The sequence below is a fragment of the Schistocerca americana genome, chromosome X (assembly GCF_021461395.2).
Source record: "Schistocerca americana isolate TAMUIC-IGC-003095 chromosome X, iqSchAmer2.1, whole genome shotgun sequence".
Taxonomy (NCBI): domain Eukaryota; kingdom Metazoa; phylum Arthropoda; class Insecta; order Orthoptera; family Acrididae; genus Schistocerca; species Schistocerca americana.
Window position 1 is genome coordinate 352,694,341 of NC_060130.1, and position 17,340 is coordinate 352,711,680.

Genomic DNA, 17,340 nt, shown 5'->3' on the forward strand with positions numbered 1-17,340 from the left:
CCTGTTGAGTGTGTGAACGCACAGATGGCATCGCTACTCCCCCCACAACTCGCACTGTGACCAATCGGAGGTTACTTTCTGAACCGCCCTCGTACATTACTAATTACTGGAATAATTTATTATCTCCAGAATGTTATGATGTTGAATTGTTTCTTAACATAACTGAGATAAATACACTAATTAGGATGGGGTTCTCACATGTCAAAGAATGATATCTCTGTACAGTGCATAACTGAACCATATTACATTGAATTAGGTGAAAAGAAACACCAATACTCAGAAAGCTTTTTGTAAGGACATATCTTTTATTTACACTTTCCATCATTATTGGAATCTTGAAATCATAACGTATGATAAATTAAGGCTAAGAATGAGTTTGCCAAAGGCTGCAATTAATATATTTCTGTTTTTATTATAATATGATTGATTTTGAGTTTTATAGGCTTATATACATCAAAGTGATGTGTGGTGTGTGTATCTGAGCACTTTGTGAGTGGTATTGTATGTATCATTTGAAACTGAATGTTACAAGAGGACAATTGATGATAGCGAGCCATGGTCCTAAGGTAAACATACCAGACATTGATTTGATCAATATGTATCTAATACATCTAAAGATGAGGCTAGAAGCCTTGAAGCTGATCATGTTATAATAAAATTGATGATCATTTAATTGCAGTCTGAGGTAAATTCGTTCTTACTCCAGTTCAACATATCATTTGTTTCAAAATGGTTTCCTGAGTTTTTTGATAAAAGTGATGTAATAGTCCCAGATCAAATGCCCAAGGAGGATTAACGATGAGGATGCTGACCAGTCTGGATGTGGTTTTTAGGTGGTTTCCCACATTCCCTTAGGCGAATACCAGGCTGGTACCCAACTCCAGCCTCAGTTACACAATTTGCTAACATTTAGAAAGCTATCACTCACTTTCACATGAATAACGCTGCATGTAGACAGTTGAGTTACACATATTCCATCCCTAAAGGGTGACAGGGTGGCTAAAGGAAGGGTATCTGGACACCTCTTACATTCACCATGTCAAATCTGTAAATAACCATGCCAACCCCATGCCATTGTGGAACAGAGGCGCCAAAAGAAGAAGGGAAAGAGAAACATTGATGAAAATAATACTGGAAATTTTATAAAATGGTTTTATTAAATGATTATTCCTTGTTGTTTGTCTTAATATAATGTCAAATCTGTATAAATATTGAACTGGTGTTAATCTTTTAATAGTCTATGATTCAGCATCGTGTGCTATTAATGTTACAGTGCTTGCAGTAGATGAAACTTTTTGTCTTCTGTTAATTTCCACATCATGAGATATAGTATTTGTTTGAGGTGCTTCTGCATGAATACTTTTCTTAACATCACAAATATATTTATAACAAAAAGATGACAACCATTTTTCAGTAACTGTCTTCACTGCATGTCTAAAATTATTTCCAGACATGCAGTAAACAAAAAAGTTTATTGCAAAATTACATGAATATATAAAAAAGAAAAGACCACGTAGCCATTTCAGCAGCAGGGACTGCTTCTTCCTGAAAAGAGAAAACATTTACATTTAGAGTTATACAGTTTCACAGGATTTTTTGTACATCAGTCTTGACACCACTGAATGGTTATCAAGGAAGGAGGAAAACAACACAGACACAATTAGACCATTTTAGCCAATCAGAATGTTGTGATACAACATGGAATACATCCATAATACTTTTTAATTCCTTCAAGATTTTTATAGCATTTGTCATGAATTAAACTGCTTGTTTCAACCAGTGAATATTGTGGCAATTTTGCACAGAACCCCAGATTACCATTCTAAAACTGACTACAGATGTTCCGTATCATTTCTTTCACACAGTTGGGCAGGACCACGTACACAGCGAAAGCTTACACACATCTCTCTCAAATTAAATCCAGACACATCTATTAATGCAACTTTGCCTGACTAATGCTTCCCTTGTTTGAGACCAACATTTGAGCTGTAGTAAGCACTTGATCAATTAAGACACTGATATAGATTTTAATTATATTAGATTGTATACAGTAACAGTAAAACCAATGAAGTATAATAAGTCTGCAGTTCATACCTTCACAGAACTACACCTACACTCAACAATTTAAAGTAAATTACCTGATACACGAGTTTCTTTGGGCATCCTCTCATCTTGTTGTTCAGAATACTGCGAATGATGATACCTCATTCTTTATCACAATTTTCTCAGCATCTTTTGATTTATAATGAATGACCATGGCATCAGTTACATTATGCTAATGTCCTCTTGGCAATGATCCTTAGTTTAGATATCAGTAAACAGTTTTGGAGAATCAGTTTATATAACTCATATTGGACTGTGACTGCAGAAACAGAGTGTTCAGCATGTTATATGAGTTTTGGTATCACATACATCATAATGCCTACATCATAATTTGGGCATATCTTCTTTAGATAACTTGTTCTGGGGACTTGTTTTTGTCCATTATTTTTATTTGATACTGATGTCTCACCACAATGGTGCCATCATCTTTGAAACTGTTCTCAGGACATCCAACATGCTGACAGTTTAAGAGTGTCCTCTCAACTTACATAATGAGTAGGACTGGCATAATGCCGAAGTGGCCTAACTGGCTGCTGGGGGTGACAAACTGAGAAGAGTGCCAGAGGAGCACAAGTGCAACATGTGGGTGCAGGGTGTATCATAATTAGTAACAAAAACTGACATGGATTAAAGTACTCAATATGGAACCAAAATTTCCTTACACATTGCATTGCAAATGACCCATTTGTGAGATCATTGTGAATGTGTGGTTATGAGTTGCCACTGACTTCAACATCAAATACCACCTAGTTAGTATAACTTATTTGAAATGTAAACTTTTTGATCAGGTCCCTATCTAACTGGGCTCTTATTTTACTCAATACCCTTAACAACTAATATAATACTGCTTGGGCATAGATCATCTTATAATTTAGATACACTTGTACTTGCTAAAGAAAGACTTCATATGCTGTCCTTGGATTTGGATCCAATGCTGCAGCCATCTCTGCAGTGAGTTACAAGTTCTTTCAAAGATCTTTAGATCATCCATTAAACTTGACAGCACAGTACAATTTGCTTCTCCAGTTCTTCAATTTTATCAATGAAACTGTTGTGCACTTCAATTTTGACATGACTCTGGACAAAAAAATTAGAGAACTGAGGTCAAGTGATGCTTGAGGCTAAGGCACAGCACCTGCTGCCCTACCCATCTCAGGGCATGGTGACATGACAGATGTTGTCCTACATTTGCAGAAGAATGTGCTTTTCCCACATCATGCATGTACCACTACCAAATTATGGACCACGGGTGAGATTTGAGAGCAGTTAGTTGAGAACTTGTTTTTTTAATTTTTATTTTATACATCTAGTTATGTAGGACCAAAGTGAGGAGCAAATCTCCATGGTAATGGAATGAGTCTGCACATGTAATTAATAAGGTGTGAACCATGAGGAAATTTTTCTGTTTAGACTTGAAAGTGGAAGGATTCCTTTTTAGAGTTTTTAATTCTTGTGGTAGCTAATTGAAAATAGATGCAGCAGAATACTGCATGCCTTTCTGTACAAGAGTCGGAGAGATGCAACACAAATGTAGAGTGGATCCTAGTGTTAAATGATTTAAAGTGACCAGTTCTTGGAAAAAAGCTCATATTGTTACCAACAAATGACATTTGAAAACTACACTGAGCGCCAAAGAAACTGGTATAGGCATGCTTATTCAAATATGTAAACAGATTAGATACGACTCTGATAGATGACACGTATGTAAGCATCCTGTCTGATCACCTGCATCCATTCTTGTCCATTGTGCATTCCGATGGACTTGGGCAATTCCAGCAGGACAATGTGACACCCCACACATCCACAATTGCTACAGAGTGGCTCCAGGAACACTCTTCTGAATTTAAACACTTCTGCTGGCCACCAAACTCCCCAGACATGAACATTATTGAGCATATCTGGGATGCCTTGCAATGTGCTGTTCAGAAGAGATCTCCACCCTCTCGTTTTCTTATGGATTTATGGACAGCCCTGCAGGATTCATGGTGTCAGTTCCCTCCAGCACTACTTCAGACATTAATCGAGCTCATGCCACGTCACATTGCAGCACTTCTGCATGCTCGTGGGGGTCCTACACAATATTAGTCAGGTGTTCCAGTTTCTTTGGCTCTTCAGTGTATATATTGAGAGGCCAATATCATAATTTCCAGACTCTGGAACAGGAACTGACAAAGCAATTTATAAACCTTCACCACAAATTGCTTGAACTGCCCATTTCTGAGCCAGAAATACTCTTTGTAAATGGGAAGAGTTAGCTCAGAACATAATGCCATATGTTATAAGTTTATGAGAATAAGAAAAGTAGACTAATTTTCATATTTGACAGTCAGTTATTGCTAATACTGTTCTAATTGTAAATATAGCAGTATTCAGTTTTTGAACAAAATCACGACCATGGGCTTTCCATGGCAGCTTACCATCTGTTGGAATACCTACAAATCTAAATTGTTCATACTCACTACTAGTCATCTGCCCATTCTCTTTAATGAAAATTTCTGTTTTAGTTGAATTATGTGTTACAAACTGTAAAAACAGAGTCTTACTGTGATTTAGCATCAACTTATTTTCTACAAGTCACGAACTTATGTCTTGCACTGCACAGTTCAATACATTGCCTATGTTGCAATCAACATTTTTCCCCACCGATCTAGTGTCATCAATTTTAGAAAAGCCTGTCACATGCCACCTCATAGCCATTCTCACTACTGTGGGGAATGAGCTTTTGCTGTCTGTTCTTAAAGTACAGGATGAAGAGATTGTGAGCTGCCCTTCTTATTCCATAATGGTTTAACTTCTGTGGTGATATCTTACAGTCAACACAATCAAACACCTTAGCTAAATAAGAAATGCCTAATCTTTACAATGTTTTTGTTCAATCCACCAGTTCCTCACAGAGAAAAGAGAATATAGCATTTTTGGTTGTGAAATCACTTCTAAAACCAAACTGTATGTTTCACAGCAAATTTTGTAAATTTAAATGATCAGCTACACTTATATATACAATGATGGCATAGAAATAGATCTAAAATTGTATACATTATACCTTTTTTCTTTTTTATAAAGAAGTTTTACAACTGAGTACTTTAAACATTCAGGGAACTGTCCATTCCTAAAGGAAAAAATTACAAACGTGGCTAAGCACAGTGTTAATGTATAGAGCACAGTTCTTTAATATCCTGCTATATATGCCATCCTATCAAAGAGAGTTACTAGTGTCCAGCAATTTAATTATTGACTCAGTCTCCCCCTTGTCAGTATCATGAAGGTGTATTTCAGATAGCAGTTTTCGAAAGCCAATTTCTAAGAGTGTTACATGATTCCCTGCAGAAAATGAGTTTTCCTTTACTTCACCTGCTATGGTCAAAAATTTATTTTAAGTACTGTACATATGTCTGATTTATCAGTAAAAAAAGTATTTCTACTGCATATGGACTTTATATCCTCAACCTTGTTCTGTTAACCAGACACTTCCTTCATGATTGACCATATGGTTCTTAATTTTATCCTCATAATTAGCAATTATATTTTTGTACCACATATATTTGGCTTCCTAATGACATTTTTAATCACCTTAGAACACTGTTTGTAATAGCCCACTGCAGTTCAGTTGTGATTATCCCCAATTCTAACATTTTGATACAATTCCCATTTCGTCTACATGACACCCTTATCCCATTAGTCAGCTATTCAGGTTGCCTGTTAAGAGATAGTACCCTGTTCAAAATGTTCTAATAGGAAGCAAGTTTCAAAGCACATGAGAAATGTGTTGAGGGAAGCAATGTATTTATTGTCTATGTTATCAGCACGATGAACATCCTGTCACTCTTGGTCTTTAATGAGGTTTAAAAAATCTCAGTTGCCACTGGATTAACACTTCTAAATGTTTTTTTTTTAAATTATATTTAACTTGTGAGTGCACAAATTATTTTAGTGTTAAAATTTGTCGATCATGATCTGAAAGGCCACTTACCCTTTTACTAATGGAACACTTCTCTAGTAATGAAGAATAAATAAAAATTTAGTTTATAGATGTGGTACAGCTCCCCTCTACACTGCATGAAAAAAAAGTCTGAATCAGATAATATGAATGTATCAGATGTTCTAACAGTCTTTTCCTTGTACAGTCACTTATAAAATTAATATTAAAGTAACTACATACAACTAATTTCTGTTACTTTCTATTCAGTGAACTGAGAACCCTCCCTAGTTTGAACAAAAACATTCTGAAATCAATAGTAGAGGACCTAAAGGTAACTAAAATTAAGGGTTAAGTTTCACTAAATTCAACTGCTTCTGCATAATGTTCAATGTCCTATTCAGTGCAGTGCCTTGATACATCAACAGAGGCAACTGGAATATTTTTTTCATGTTCATGGTCACTACTGACTCTGCAAATAACTCCTTGAAAAGGAACTAACTAATTTGCACTGGTATAGGAAGCCGCTGAATTTTCACACTGTTTAAGTTCTGCTCTGATATACCAATAATGTCAGATTCAAGCTCTATAAGCAGTTAACTAATTTTACCTGTAATATCCATAACACAGGGCCGCTACAAACAACACATGCATTTTCAGATCTCCACATTTTCCAAGGTATTATGTGTACAAACATGACTGATACAAGAATAAAACCATAAATTCATTACATTTGCATTTTGCATTCTACGATGTTCCTCTCAGATCACATGAAACATGCTTAAGCAGTATCAGATTTGTCCGTACCTGATGTAATAACATTCTGTCAACAGTCATTGCAGCAGCCTTGATACTTTCTCTGAGCCGCTTCAGTGTTCTTGGCAGTGGGGGTACATAAATATGGTCCTTAATGTACCCTTAAGGGATGGGGTTACCTGGAGGTCCAAGAGAACACAACCACATTGTCTGCACCACTACGTCCAATGTGGCAATGCAATGTTCATTGTTTATGGTGAGACGAACACTGATGCTCCAATGAGAGGGTGCCCCCTCTTGTTAGAAGATGAATTTTTCAGAATCAGCAGTCAGTTGTGGAAATAACCATAAATGCAATGTATTGGTACTCTTCACATTCTCCTCCCAGATGAAAAATTGCCCACACTGCTTTGTCTGCGACATTGCACAGAAAATATTAACCTTCAGTGAATCTCATTCGTGCACAACAATTTCATGAGAATTTTCAGTGCCCACACTCTCACATTGTGATGATTAACATTACTGGATAAATGGAAGGTTAGTCTGTTCATGAATAACAGCTTGGAGGTGAAATTTTCATCCACAAATGCTTCCAGCATTGTGATGCAAAATTGAAGGCAGCAGTCATAATGTCCTGGTTTAAATTGTTGCATGAGTTGTGGACAGTGTGGTTCGACATGTAACTGCCATCACAAAATCATCCATGCAGTTTGCTATGACATTCCAAGTTTGTGGCTTGTGCAGACCACTTTTTTTTTCTTTTTGACTGTGTAAAGACTTCTCCTCAATCTCTCCACAGCTGCATCTGGCACACTTAGTCAGCTGGTACTTTTCTGTTTATAGAGACAACCAGTGTCTCTTAATAGTCAGTATCAATGCACACTGCTCTGTTTACAGGGTGTTTTTTCCATAATTCGTTCTGAATGCACACTGCACTGTTGCAACAGGTAAATAACTCACATATTTCAATAGACATGAACTCTTTTCTTGCTTTGTCACCATTCTGTCAAGGCACTACACTTGTAACACCAACTGGTAGGTACAATGCAAACTCTTGGAAGTTTATTGTTCCATTCATGCATCAATCATATTTCTAGATGTAATACTTCATGAAACCTGGAATTCTGAGAATGAATGAATAATTTATAGTAGCCCTACATTTTGCAATGGAATTTCCAGGATGGAATAACAACTATATGAAAAGGATAGACTGCTACTCACCACAGAGATGAAGCATTAAATTGTGGATAGACACAGTGAAAAAGACTGCTAAAATATAGTTAAAATATTTGGACTTTTGGACACAGTCCTTTTTGTGAAGTGGAAAACACATACACACACATTCATACAAGCACAATACACACACATGGCCAATGTCTCTGAACACTCGGGCCATGTGTGTGTGATTTGCACTTGTGTGAATGTGTGTACATTTTCTACTTTGAAAAAAGGACTTTGCTGGAAAACTCAAATATTTTAGCTATACTTTAGCAGTCTTTCACTGTACCTGTCTGCAACTGATTGCCTCCTCTATGTGATGAGTAGCAGTTTATCATTTCCCTATCATTGAAACCCGTTATATTTTGGTGCTATATGCTAATTCCTTCATTGCTTTGATATTGACCTTTTTTGGAAGGTAGAGAGAGACTTCTCTTAAGGAGGAATACCTATGAGCCAATTTCAACCAGAAAGAAATGCAGCTTCAACACCAATTACTAGAGGAGTTTTTTCATGAGTAATCCCAACACCCCCCACTACATTCTCACCTATAAAATTTGTCATTTCCTTCCCATACTTATTGACATGCAGACCATTCCTAGTGAAAGACAATCTATTGATAGACTCATCTGGCACTACTGCAATGTACCCTCCAACATTACTGCCTTCTCAACCCCCATGTTAATAGTCCTATCAGCTATAACAAGATGAGGCTATTATGATTCTGAAACAGCTGCACAAGGTGGACATTTGTGCCACCAGTTTGAATAGCTATCCTTTTTAAGGTCATCATCTATGTCATACTACCTCTCCCTATCAAGCCTATTCTTGGCTCCACACAGTTACTGTCTGACACTCTTTTGCAAAATTCCTGTGTTATCAATAAGTTTCAAATATACACTCCTGGAAATTAAAATAAGAACACCGTGAATTCATTGTCCCAGGAAGGGGTAACTTTATTGACACATTCCTGGGGTCAGATACATCACATGATCACACTGACAGAACCACAGGCACATAGACACAGGCAACAGAGCATGCACAATGTCGGCACTAGTACAGTGTATATCCACCTTTCGCAGCAATGCAGGCTGCTATTCTCCCATGGAGATGATCGTAGAGATGCTGGATGTAGTCCTGTGGAACGGCTTGCCATGCCATTTCCACCTGGCGCCTCAGTTGGACCAGCGTTCGTGCTGGACGTGCAGACCGCGTGAGACGACGCTTCATCCAGTCCCAAACATGCTCAATGGGGGACAGATCCGGAGATCTTGCTGGCCAGGGTAGTTGACTTACACCTTCTAGAGCACGTTGGGTGGCACGGGATACATGCGGACGTGCATTGTCCTGTTGGAACAGCAAGTTCCCTTGCCGGTCTAGGAATGGTAAAACCATGGGTTCGATGACGGTTTGGATGTACCGTGCACTATTCAGTGTCCCCTCGATGATCACCAGTGGTGTACGGCCAGTGTAGGAGATTGCTCCCCACACCATGATGCCGGGTATTGGCCCTGTGTGCCTCGGTCGTATGCAGTCCTGATTGTGGCGCTCACCTGCACGGCGCCAAACACGCATACGACCATCATTGGCACCAAGGCAGAAGCGACTCTCATCGCTGAAGACGACACGTCTCCATTCGTCCCTCCATTCACGCCTGTCGCGACACCACTGGAGGCGGGCTGCACGATGTTGGGGCGTGAGCGGAAGACGGCCTAACGGTGTCCGGGACCGTAGCCCAGCTTCATGGAGATGGTTGCGAATGGTCCTCGCCGATACCCCAGGAGCAACAGTGTCCCTAATTTGCTGGGAAGTTGCGGTGCGGTCCCCTACGGCACTGCGTAGGATCCTACGGTCTTGGCGTGCATCCGTGCGTCGCTGCGGTCCGGTCCCAGGTCGACGGGCACGTGCACCTTCCGCCGACCACTGGCGACAACATCGATGTACTGTGGAGACCTCACGCCCCACGTGTTGAGCAATTCGGCGGTACGTCCACCCGGCCTCCCGCATGCCCACTATACACCCTCGCTCAAAGTCCGTCAACTGCACATACGGTTCACGTCCACAGTGTCGCGGCATGCTACCAGTGTTAAAGACTGCGATGGAGGTCTGTATGCCACGGCAAACTGGTTGTCACTGACGGCGGCGATGCACAAATGCTGCGCAGCTAGCGCCATTCAACGGCCAACACCGCGGTTCCTGGTGTGTCCGCTGTGCCGTGCATGTGATCATTGCTTGTACAGCCCTCTCGCAGTGTCCGGAGCAAGTATGGTGGGTCTGACACACCGGTGTCAATGTGTTCTTTTTTCCATTTCCAGGAGTGTATTTGTCCTAACACAGGAAATACTGAAGTCAGTGGTGGCTTGTAACCAAATACTCATAATTATCTCACAAAGAGCTCATTTGTGGGGTCATGTTTGCTGGAATGTTTTTATTTCTATTACTGTATACACTGACACGTATCAGTTTTCAGTATTAATTGTGACCATCCTGTATATTTAATAACTTTTTTACTATAATGTTTATAGATACATAAATAATAAATCTTGTGTGCTTCACAGCTTGGCACAACACCATTTCTGTAATGAGCATGCCACTTTATATTAGTGTTGTCACCATAACTGAACCCAGGTCCACTGCATGAAAAAATGATGATGCTACCATTCAGCAGCTATTTGGTGGGGAGGGATGGGATGAGGAGAGATTGTTATATTTAAGATGTAAGAAAAATGAGTGAAAGTTCAAGGAAAGCAGCTAACATATGGGGAAAGGGGAGGGTGACACCAAATGACATATTAGGCAATAAGGGACCTGCCTGCCTCCTCCTCTTTTTCAACCTTTCCCAAGATATCCTTATTAAGATGTGTTTCTACAGCACTGGGACTGGAGGGCTTTGCTATTTTCTCAAGGCAAGTAATCACCAGCTTTTATGTCTCTTTTGTTAGTGCTGCTGTGGTCTTCAGTCCAAGGTGTGGTTTGATGCAGCTCTCCATGTCAGTACATCTTGTGCAAACCTTTTCATCTCTGCATAGCGACTGGAACTTACATCCATTTCAACTTACTTACTGCAGGAAAGCATTGGTTTTCCTCTACAACACCCCAGCACCACCACCATCACCACGGACACAGCCCAATATAAAACTGACTATTTCTTGATGCATCAGGAGATATTATATCAACCAATACCTTCTATTAGTCAAGTTTTCCATGAATTTCTTTCCTTGTCAATTGCTGTTCAAAAACTCTTCATCAGCTATACAGTGTATCATCTAATCCTCAGTATTCTACCAGAGAGTAAAATTTCAGAAAGTTCTGTTTTCTTTTTGTCTGTACTGTTTATCAATCACATTTAACTTCTGTACAAGGCTTCAATCCAGAAAAATACTATAAGAAATGGCTTCCAAACACTTAAATTTACATTAGATGCTAAAATGTTTCATTGTTTCAGAAATATCTTTCTTGCTACTGCCAGTCTTCATTTCATTTGCTTCCTACATTATACATTGTCAGTTACTGTGCCGCACAAATAACCAACCTCATCTACTACTATTACTGCCTCATTTCCAAATCTAATTCCATCAGCATGATCTGATGTAGAATGAGGTGACAAAAGTCATGGGATAGTGATATGTACATATACAGATGACAGTAGTATTGCACACACAAGGTACAAAAGGGCAGTGCATTGACAAACCTGTCATTTGCAACCAGGTGATTCATGTAAGAATGTTTCTGAAATAATTATGATCGCAAAATCAGAATTAACAGTCTTTGAACATGGAATGATAGGTGGAGCTAGACGCATGGAACAATTCATTTCGAAAATCGTTAAGGAATTCAATATTCTGAGAGTCACAGAGTAGAGAGTATGCCAAAAATACTGCATTTTAGGCATTACCTCTCACTCTTGACAATGCAGTGGCTGATGGCCTTCACTTAACAACCACAAGCAGCAGTGTTTCCATAAAATTGTCAGTGCTAACAGACAAGCAACATTACATGAAATAACCACAGAAATCAATGTGGGACATATGATGAACATATCCAGCAGGACAATTTGGTGAAATTTGCATTAATGGGCTATGGCAGCAGACAACTGACACAAGTGCCTTTGTTAACATCACTGGCAGTGGCTGGGCTCATAATCATATCAGTTGAACCCTGGATGACCAAACAACTGTGGTGTGGTCAGATAAGTCCTGATTTCAACAGGTAAGAGCAATGGTAGGGTTTGAGTGTGCCGCAGACCCCAAGAAGCCACGGACCAAAGTTGTCCACAAGGCACAGTGGAAGCTAGTGGTTGTTGCATAATGATTTTGGCTGTGTTTATGTTGAATATACTGGGCCCTCTGGTCCAACTGAACTGATTATTGACTGTAAATGGTTATATTCAGCAACTTGGAGACCATTTGCAGCCATTAAAGGACTTCCTGTCCCCAAACATTGATGGAATTTTTATGGATGACAGTGTACCATGTCACCAGGCAACAATTGCTCACAATTGGTTTGAAGATCATTCTGGACAATTCAAGCAAATGACCTGGCTTCTTTGATTATCTGATATGAATGCCATTGAACAAAATTTATGGGACATAATTGAGGGGTCAGTCTGCACACAACACCCTGCACTGGCAACACTTTTGCAATTATGAATAGCTACAGAGGCAGCATGACTCGATGTTTTTTCACGGGACTTCCAACAGCTAGTTGATTCTGTGCCACATCAAGTTGCTGCACTACACCAGGCAAAAGGAGGTCTTGACTCTTTCCACATCCCAGAGACTCCTCTCCAAGGGATCTGTGGAAAACGATTAAAAAAAAAAAAAATTGGGGTTATCCCATGACTTTTGTTACCTCAGTGTAACTGATAATTGATCTATATTGCATTACCCTTGTTTTAGTTTTGATGATGCACACTTTATAACCTCTTTTCTAGATGGTATTGATTCTGTTCAACTGATCTTCGAAGAGGTCACCATCTCTGACAGAATTACAATGTTATCAGCAAGCCTTAAAGCTTTCATTCCTTCTCTCTGAACATTAATTTCCTTTCAAAATTTCTCCATGACTTCCTTTACAGATTCCTCAATTACAGACTGAATAACATCAGGGATAGACTACAATCTTATCTTGTTTCTGTTTCATGTCTTTCTAGTCCTATAACTGCAGTCTGGTATCTGTACAAGTTGTAGATATTCTTTGGCTCCCCATATTTCATCTTTGGTACCATCAGAACTTCAAATGGTGTGTTTCAGTCAACATCTTCAAAAGCTTACCTAAAAACTACAAATGGTATTAATGTGGATATCCCTTTGTTTTGGTCTAAGTCTCTTTATTAATAAGTAATGCATAACTTAACAGAATATCTCCATGCTGTCACAACAAAAAGCAAACTTAGCATAAGAATAGGCAATGTTGCCCCAACACAACATGTTGTTTTTCATAATATGGATGTTTTCAGTATTTTGATAACCATACATATTTAAAAAACAGATAAGGAGCTAGACATTTACTACTGTACCATTTTATGTATTCCACAGTGTAGCTTTGTGATGGTCTGTGCACTCTCCAGTAGAGATCAATACTGCCAACTATTCCAATTGGCAACAGAAGTACAACATAAACTGTAGAAACCATTATCAGCAGCTTTGTAAGTTTACATGTATCTGGACCTGGACTGTAATTTGTTTCTGAAACAAATTATCTTCATTTAATTTATAGTTTCATTACTAAAGTCAAAGACCTTATACTATAGCATGCTTAGTAAGCTTCATTTTTTATTTTATTTTATTTGTTATGCATATTCCATGGATCTGTACATGCGAGTGATTTGCCTGGATGTGGAACATGTCAATACAATTGCACAAATACAATTAATGCTACAGAATATAAATATAATACAATGATATAGATATTAATAAGTATCACTTTTTCTCATTTACAAGCTGTCATTTAAGTAGTATAGCAGTTCACTCTGTAACATTAAAACTATAACATTAACACCAACTCTATATCATTAACATAATATTGTATCATCCGTCTAATAACTAAGAGACTAAAAACATCTATTATTAAGGGAGCATATTATTTCTGGAAAATAATTCATCTAAGGAGTACAGTGAATGGTCAAGCAGGTATTTTTTTAATGTAGGTACCTTTGAACAGTGTTTCATTTTATCTTGTACATTTAATATAATTAGGCAATGCATTAAAAGTCTTTATATCAGCATACTTTACTCCCTTCTGTACAAGTGATAAATTTTTTAGTTCAACATGTAGATCATCTTTACCTCTAGTATTGATTTTATGGTATGAACAATCTGTTTCATACTGAGCATAGTCTTTATTAACAACATTCATCAGAGAGTATATGTACTGACACATTGTAGCCAGTATACCTAACTGTGTGAAAAGTTTTCTACATGAGGTTTGTGGAGGAACCCTGATTTTAAAATGCTGATGTCCCCAAAATGAGTAAGGATTCTTAAAGCAAAAGTTGCTGATGAAAGCCTTTTTAGAGTATGGGACACATGCTGTTCCCAGTTGAGCCTATTGTCAATGTGAATCCCTAGGAATTTAGTGGAGTGCACCTGTTCTAGTTCCTGGTTGTCATGAGCAATTAATGTATTTTCTGGAGTTTTATTTTTGTGTGGAACTGTATAAAATTAGTTTTTTTAATATTAACTGAAAGAGAATTAATTGAAAACCAAGCTGTAACTTCTCTGAGTATATCATTAACATCAGTGTCCAGATCAGCAGTAGACTTACCATCTGCTGCAATGCTTGTATCATCAGCAAACATTGTGAATTCATATTTTTTACTAATGGACAGGGGTAAATCATTAACATATATTAAAAACAGCAAGGGTCCAAGGACAGATCCCTGGGGAACTCCATGCTGTATTTTGCCCCATTCAGAATCCACTAGATTAGAAGATCCTTTGTTGCAGCCATTTAGAACCTCCTTTTGTTTCCTGTCTTCAAGATATGATTTTAGCCAGTTATCTATAGGCCCATTGATTCCATAATGATAGGCCTTCTCCAAGTGTATCTTGCGGTTTACTCAATCAAAGGCCTTGGAAAGATCACAGAAAACACTAACTGGTGCTTTCTTACTGTTAATAGACTCCAAGACATCATTTGTGAGTGAGTATATGGCATGCTCTGTGGAAATCCCTTTTTGAAAGCCAAACTGTCTATCGTTAATAATATTAAGTTTATCAAGATGTGCCACAATCCTGTTTTACACTGCCTTTTCAACAACCTTTGAAAACGTTGTTAAGAGAGAGGCAGGGTAATAATTTTTGACATCTGTAGCATCGCCAGCCTTGAAAAGAGGCCTCACAATGGCATATTTCATTCTCTCTGGAACAACTCCCTCATAAAGAGACGGGTTGCAAATGTGAGCAAGTACTACACTTACATAATTCTGCAGGCCTTCAACAGTTTACTAGAGATGTTATCTATACCTGAAGATCCTTTACATTTCAACGAGTGAAATATTTTTTTAATTTCATTAACTGTTATGGGTGGTACATTTATATCATTAAAACTTTGTGGGAGGTTAAATTTCAGAATATCTGCAGCTTCCCTTAGATCACCACTGCAACCTATTTTAGAAGTGACAGTTAGAAATTGATTGTTAAATGTGTCTTTTATCTGTTTACTATCAGTTATTTCCAAATCACTGATTTTTAGGACAGCAGTTTTTACGTTGTCAGATAGTGCAGTACCTGTTTCCCTCTTTATTAAATTCCAAATTGTTCTGATTTTATTATTTGAACAATTAATTTCAGATTCTATGCACATATAAATTTGAAAACAGAATAAATCACAAAATAATGTAGATAGGTACAAACTGACACACATGCTTGGAATGACATGGGGTTTTATTAGAACCAAAAAAATAAAAAAGTTCAAAAAATGTCTGACAGATGGCGCTTCATCTGATCAGAATAGGAATAATTAGCATAACAAAGTAAGACAAAGCAAAGATGATGTTCTTTACAGGAAATGCTCAATATGTCCACCATCATTCTGTGAACAGGACTGTAAAGCATGTCCGGACTTATGGTGAGGCATTGGCATCGGATGTTGTCTTTAAGCATCCCTAGAGATGTTGGTCAATCACGATACACTTGCGACTTGAGGTAACGCCAAAAGCCAATAATCGCACAGACTGAGGTCTGGGGACCTGGGAGGCCAAGCATGATGGAAGTGACGGCTGAGCACATGATCATCACCAAACGACACGTGCAAGAGATCTTTCACGCATCCAGCAATATGGGGTGGAGCACCATCCTGCATAAACATGATACATTCCAGAAGGTGTTTACCAGCCAGGCTTGGGATGATGTGATTCTGTAACATATCAACGTACCTCTCACCCGTCACGGTAGCAGTTACAAAACCAGAATCACGCACTTCCTCGAAGAAGCTGCATTTGTCAACGGACCTTTACCCATTCGAATCCCCTTCCTATGGCGATAGGATTGTATCGCTGAACTAGCACATTCCCCATTCTGATAATACAGCTTCACTAAAAGTGCCTCTTCAGGTAACGTCAACATGCTGCGACTGCTGGTGCATCTGATTCTCTCTCTCATTACAGCTCCTTTTATACACGATTGTCATGCACAGTCACTGACGTTTTGCTGTCTAGTGCCATCTGTCAGACATTTTGTGAACTTTGTTTTTTTGGTTCTAATAAAACCCCATGTCATTCCAAGCATGTGTGTCAATTTTTACCTCTCTATCTGCATTATTCCGATGTTTATTAAGTTTTCAAATTTATACTGTCTTTTTGATCACCCTGTACTTTTAGATTTTTTAATGACTTTAGTTAAAATTTTACAGTATGTCCTATAATTGTTCATCTGGAGGGGATTATCAGGATGATAACTGAATAGTTGCAACGGTTTACTCGCAAAATGTCACAATATCAAATAAAAGTTTATGTGATTAGTTTGTTAACATGCTGCTTATCCTACAACATACAGTTTTAAGAGGGGAAGCTACCATGCATAATAAGTTAAGGAAAAAGAAAAAAAGGAATTTCTAGCATTAAAAGACATATAACAAATATGAACTAATCTAGATGCTAAGATAAAATAACAAAAGTTAAATGAATTCCAAAAGCAAGTGAGGTAATAACTGTGCCAATGCGTAGTATCTGGTTTAATGGCCCCTCAAGTTAAAGTTATAAAAAAATGAATAGGTAGCATGCTAGTGAATGACAACATATAACTCTTTCCAATGAATTACCATGAATTCCAGTGAATATCCAATAAAACCAGTTTCAAGTGAATACCTATCTGCAAGAAGGGTAGCAGAAGTGACCGATGAAATTA

At 38.2% G+C, this 17,340-nt stretch overlaps 1 protein-coding gene across 3 annotated transcripts in view; it reads right to left on the minus strand.

The window, feature by feature from the left end:
• Nucleotides 1–1,161: 1,161 nt before the first annotated feature.
• Nucleotides 1,162–17,340, minus strand: part of LOC124555545 — a 336,715-nt gene continuing 320,536 nt past the window's right edge. For all 3 annotated transcript variants that reach the window (XM_047129501.1, XM_047129499.1, XM_047129500.1), the window contains 2 exons: nt 13,512–13,680; nt 1,162–1,545 (listed from right to left, as the gene is read on the minus strand). In XM_047129501.1, coding sequence (XP_046985457.1) covers nt 1,239–1,545; nt 13,512–13,680 — 476 coding nt within the window. In that variant the 3' untranslated portion in view covers nt 1,162–1,238. The remainder of the gene's footprint in view (nt 1,546–13,511; nt 13,681–17,340) is intronic.